The following is a 5,919-nucleotide window of genomic DNA, read 5'->3' as shown; positions in this document are numbered from 1 at the left end:
CCAGGCTTATGTTGGTTAGAAAATACATAGTGCTAAAGCTTTGAACGGTTTGCTAGGTCAGCATCACCTCATACGGGCAAGACCGGGATGTTGAGCTGCATTCAAGTTAGTTCGGATGGATTTTTGTTGCAAATCACATTCTGCGCATTGGCGTGTGTTGTTTTTTAATGTAGTTGTATTGGCTGTTGATGAGGAAAGGCTTTAGTTTTGTTAATGCTGACATAGAATTAGCAGCCCCTGGGCAAGAGACCTAGTGCTTAGGTGTAGGTGGTGCTGTAATAAGTAAACTTCCATGTAGACATTCAGCCTTTAAACTAGCGCTGCTTTCTTTTTGACTAATTTAGGTGTAAAAAATGGTTCAGCGCCTGACCTACCGCCGTAGGTTGTCCTACAACACAGCTTCCAACAAGACCAGACTGTAAGTAAGATACAGTTTTCAAGAAGAACTTATTTTTTTTGAGAAGGCTAATTTTAAGTTTTGATTGTTACGTTAACTGACTATTTTTCTGCTGCGCTTAGGTCCCGAACACCCGGGAACAGGATTGTTTACCTTTACACCAAGAAAGTGGGGAAGGCACCAAAGTCAGCATGTGGTATATGCCCAGGAAGACTTCGTGGTGTAAGCATAAGATTTTTTTTTTTAACAGTTTGTTGGTTTTTTTTAGCATAAAGAGCCTTTTCAAGTAATATAATATGACTGTTTATTGATGAATTCTCACTGGAACAACTTTCTTATTTAAAATATTTTATGAATGTTGTAAAGCTTAACTGTCAAAATAAGTTTTGAAAACTTAGAGGAAGTGCTTTTTTAATGCTTACACTTCTCATTGCTGTTACATCCAAGTTCTTTTGTTTTTTGAGATGTAGCTGGCTGCAATTTTTAGAGCTAGACCAAGGTGATTCTGTAGTAGGTTTAAAAGTCTAAATTGGACCTATTAGGTAGGCTTTCAAAAAATCCCTGTAAGTTTGACTTTTAATTTTAGAAAAAAGGAATTAATGTTTTTAATGTGATAGTGTTCTCGCAAATACTTTCTTGGTGTAACACTGTGGCTCTTAACAGTGATGGGAATGCATGAGTATTGATGGCCTTTTGTGGGAAAATAATCTTTTTTATAGGCCATTTTTTTAATGAACCCGTTGGTGAACCCCAGAGGTAGAATGAAAAGATCAGCCTAGGAATGCTGAAGATGGCACATAGACCCACCGCGACTTCTGTCACTTTCTTGCATCTTAGTCAACTTCAAGTGTTGCTGCTTTTTTAAACTTACCAAAGTGAATTTTCTTGATACGGTTGTTATTCAGAATCGCTGTCTTATGATAGACTTCTCATTTTTTTGCTTTCTTTAGGTTCGTGCTGTGCGTCCTAAAGTTCTTATGAGGCTGTCAAAAACGAAGAAACATGTTAGCAGAGCCTATGGTGGTTCCATGTGTGCTAAGTGTGTTCGCGACAGGTAAGCTTGCAGAAAGCTAACTTTATTCTTGAGGTAACATTATACAAAATTTTTTATGTCACTGTGTACATAATGTGGACCAAGATTTTGAAGGTTATTCTCTGAGATTGGTGTAGTAAAATGGAGAGGGTAAGTGTGGGGCACGTTAGTAGTGATGTGTGCGATTTTGTTCTTTCGGTTTAAGCTAGTTAATGCATGTGAAGCTCCTTTATAGAGACCTTATGTTCTTAATGATTTCTTACTGCACTCTCACTTTGGTGCTAAACAGTCTGCTCATTTGGGATTTTTGTATTTTATATTTAGTCTCCATAGTAAAGATTTGTGACTTCTGTTATCCCATTTTGTTTTATGCAAAGATACTAGTTAAAATCAATTGAGCTTTTGGCTTCTTTGTGGTGTTTGGGGATTCAGAGTTATTAATTGGTTGCCTATTAAGCATCTTTATGTAGTTAAGCTTTAAGATGGCCTTTGCTGGGCCTCAACTGAATTCAGTTTTATTGTGTAACAACTGTAGATTCTATACTTCTTTGGCAAGTTTGAGGAATAATGTTTATTACAACGAACATGTCATGTTTGTGAATGGTAATCGAAGCAGATCTCTGGAGTCAGCAGTCTAATGCCAATCTTCTCATCTGTAGTGCATATCTGGCCAGCATTTTTTCTTTTTGTTTGAGTTCTAAGTGAAATGGCGTTAGGTGCTACTGAAGATGGGTTGTTATGGCTGCAGATCCATAGCATAACTTTTCTGTGTTAAAAGCCACTTTCTTTCTGAGTTTTCCCAAACACTTTATGTAGGTCGTTTTTAATACATGAGTATGTCTTTCTCTGCCTAAACAAAAGAACAGTCACCTTCTTTCCTGTAATGGGCAGGTTTTCTGCTGCCTGTTTAGGCATCTTTGGTGGGTTTTGTGTACTGCAAAGGTAGTCATATATGCCAGGTGGTATGTAGGATAGCATTTTCATGTTGTAAGGTAGAAGAGTATGTATGGTATATTTGTGCTTTTAACTTGAAACTGCCAAATAGGCTGTTGATGTCTGAGTACTGTCATGTAGGTCCATTTGCATGGTGGCCCCATGTGTCTATAATCATATTTAGCCATGACTTGACCTGGCAGGGTCTTCTCTGTTTATGTGGAAAGAAGCTTTAATGCTGAGAGGGGAACTGTTCTTGTCGAGAACTAGACTCACCATAAAGTCTTTGTAGTTCTAAGGAAGAGAGCTGACCATGACTCGTCACGCCAGTTCTGCCTTTAAGAATGACTAAATTACCAGTGAGGGCTTTTGGTTTTTCCTTCAAAGTTAGTCAAGGTGGTAGATTTTTCCAGTGTCCAGCCATCAGGTATTACCTTGCTCGCCTACAAGCCACTCGCCCTAAATTTGCAGGCATACTGGGCCTCATTCCCCAAACCGCTACTTTTAGACACTGTCGCTGTATTTTGATGCTGACAAGAACATCCATGGTTTCCCTTTTTGTTGTGGAACTAACACAGTGAGTGTTTGAGACAGCAAAACTAATTGTAACTTTGTCTTTGTGTTTTCACTCAAGTAGATAAATGTCCTAAAGCTGTTTGGTTTTGTGTTTTTTTTTTTACTTTCCAGAATCAAACGAGCTTTTCTTATTGAGGAGCAGAAGATTGTTGTGAAGGTGTTGAAGGCACAAGCACAGAGCCAGAAGTCAAAGTGAATCTATTTGTAGTTTCAGCCCAATAAATGAAAGCTCCACTTTTCTTGTGTCCTGTCATTCCGTGTGCTAGTCAAAGCTGGTAGGAACTGCTTCTCAGCTTGTATAATGCAGAATTGGGTTTTGGTGCCACAAATGCTGTAAATCAGGATGCTATGTTCTGTGCGATATGCGGGCAGGGAAATCAGGTGGGTGGAAGGAGGTCTGGTTAAACAGGACTCCCAGATCTGCCTCACAGTCCTGTAGAGGAGCTGGAGTAACTTTGAGCAATGCAGGTTTGATACTTGGTTTTGGTTTTGATTTTTTTTTTTCACGGCAACAGCTGTATTGGTCATTGGAGGACTTGGCCTAGGAGGAAGTTAAGTATCTGAAGAAGAAAAGCAAACAAGACTAAGACTAAAGATGGGAGGAGAGATTGTCAGATGAAGAAAAGGATAGCTAGTATAGGCCTAAGGTAGAATTTTTTTTTACTAGTATGTCCTGCAGTTATTGTTACTTGAGTCTGGAGGTGGGTTGAATAGTCTTGACTTCTGGAAGCCAATGCTGCATCCACCAGACAGTTGCATACTGCTACATCTGGATCTCCTGGAAGAAAGCTGCAGCTGTTGTATTCTTTTTGTTGGGTGCTTTCTGGGTCAGCAGTTAGAGGTGTGATTGATATGAGCAGAGTTCCAGGGCACAGCTAGGGCAGACCTTCAGTTGCTCCCAGAAGTGGGTTTTAGCATTAGCAATTTAGGCTTCTGGTAGTGAACTGAAGTTGCGTTGGTTTATTATCAGTGATGTGATGTAAAAAGCAATTGTAAGAAGTGGAAATGGGCTTGTTTTGCTACTTTGCCTCATTCTGTTTTGTAGAGAGAACTGTAAATGTGCTTCTGATGCTATCCAGGAGTGCTTTAACACACTTGTTCTTGCACTATCTATGGGTGCAGTGGTATTCCTCACCCCCAGCTCTGAATTTTGGAACTTCTCTTAGTATCTGAGAAGATGTGGGTATCCATTTTTACCAAGAACTATTTTCTCAAAAAGTAGTGAGCTCCACCACTGCCATAAGAAAGAAAGAGAAATAATTACTGAGCACATAGACTTATGGGGAGCAGTGAGGATGCCATTTGAAGAGGTTTCTAAGATCACTTGTGGAATCTGCTCAGGCTGTGACTGAGATGTGTGCAGATTCCTCCTCCTGACTGTATAATGTCTGTTCACACTTTACCTGGCTCTGAAGCTTCTCAGGCTGTACAGTCAACCAAGAAACATCACAGAAAACTGAGTTGACAAGACTTCCCTTTTGGCAGCAGCGAGCCCGTACTTTGGGTCAACTGCCCGCAAATTCACAGCCATGGTGTTGGTGCCTCCTGGCTTTGAGGGCAGGAGGTTGCTGTGGTCCAGGCTGGTTTCAGCTGGGATAGAGTTAATTCTCTTCTTAGGGGCTGGTGAATGCTGTGTTTTGGATTTGGTGCGAGAGCAGTGTTAATACCACTGAGGTTTTTAGTTGTTGCTGGGTAATGTTTATACTATGAGGACTTTCGACTTTTCAGTTTCTCAGGGCCTGCCAGCAAGAGGGCTGGAATGGCCCAAGAAATGGGGAGGGGACACAGCTGGGATAGCTGACCTGAACTAGCCAAAGGGATATTCCATGCTATATGATGTCATGCTGAGCATATAAAAGCTGGGGGAAGGAGGAGGAAGCGGGGGACACTTGGTATTATGGCATTTGTCTTCCCAAGTAACCGTTATGTGTGATGGAGCCCTGCTGTCCTGGGGATGGCTGAACACCTGCCTGCCCATGGAAAATATGAATTCCTTCTTTTGCCTTGCTTGCATGTGCAGATTTTGCTTTACCTATAAAACTTCATTTCAGCCCACCAGTTCTCACCTTTACCTTTCCAATGCTCTCCCCGGTCCCACTGTGAGTGAGCAGCTGCGTGGTGCTTAGGCACTGGCCAGCGTTAAACCACTACACTGACTTAACACCATGCATGGTGAAAGCAGCTGTACCTCCCAAGATTTGCTTCACAGTGTCTCAGGTCATTAAAACAATATTGTTGGTAAGTATTAAATGTAAAACTTGTTCTAAAGGCTGTAGCTAATTATAGGAGTGTTTAAGACTAGCACTAGTACCCTGATATTTTTAGGTGCTGTTACTGTAGTTAGTTTACAAGGTTAAAATACTAGTTGTTGCCTTGCTGTGCTTGTACAAACTTCAGTACTTTGGCATGCTGGAAAAATGGTTTTAAAGCAGGAGCAGCAAGTAGGGTGAAAGTGCTCTTGTTTTACATTAAAAGCTGTGACATTAGTTTTCCTTGGGGGTTTTGGAAAGGAGGCAAGATAGAGGGAGAATACTTTTGGAATAATTAGGAAAAATGTCATAAACATATATTGACAGGCAAATCGCACTGAGAAGGAGATCTTTCCAAACAGGAGGGCTAAGACTGAAAACCGTTATATATAATATAATGGTTATAATATGATATAAGTGATGTGATTGCACTGAAAGGTAATTGAGTTATGAGTTAGGAGAATTGGTATCGCCACTGTAGGCAGACATAAAAGCAGTCATGAGGCAAAGTGTCAGTGAAATGGTAGTAAGGCTTTTTTTTTTTTTTTTTGCAGACAGCCGCAGTAGGTATGGGGGCAGTCCTGTGGGTCAGGGCTGCCGGTGCTCTCTGTGTGGTGGGTAGTAGGATGGATGGCGTGGTGAGGCAAAGCATGTTCACCTGGAGTGGGTGCTTTTAAACACGCTCACGTAATCAGGAGTGAAGGGAAGGGTTGGTATTGAGATCGTATTTA

At 40.9% G+C, this 5,919-nt stretch overlaps 1 protein-coding gene across 1 annotated transcript; it reads left to right on the top strand.

Moving 5' to 3' along the window:
* The first annotated feature begins 251 nt into the window (after positions 1-251).
* Positions 252-3,178, top strand: RPL34 (ribosomal protein L34). The gene is made up of 4 exons (XM_040597892.1): positions 252-418; positions 520-619; positions 1,348-1,451; positions 3,051-3,178. Exons 1-4 carry the CDS (start codon positions 354-356, stop codon positions 3,133-3,135), a joined length of 354 nt encoding a protein of 117 aa, XP_040453826.1. The 5' UTR covers positions 252-353; the 3' UTR covers positions 3,136-3,178.
* Positions 3,179-5,919: the final 2,741 nt, after the last annotated feature.

This window comes from Falco naumanni, chromosome 1 (assembly GCF_017639655.2).
Source record: "Falco naumanni isolate bFalNau1 chromosome 1, bFalNau1.pat, whole genome shotgun sequence".
In the NCBI taxonomy this organism is placed as follows: domain Eukaryota; kingdom Metazoa; phylum Chordata; class Aves; order Falconiformes; family Falconidae; genus Falco; species Falco naumanni.
The sequence above is the reverse complement of the archived record's forward strand: the minus strand, read 5'-3'. Positions and strand labels throughout refer to the sequence as shown.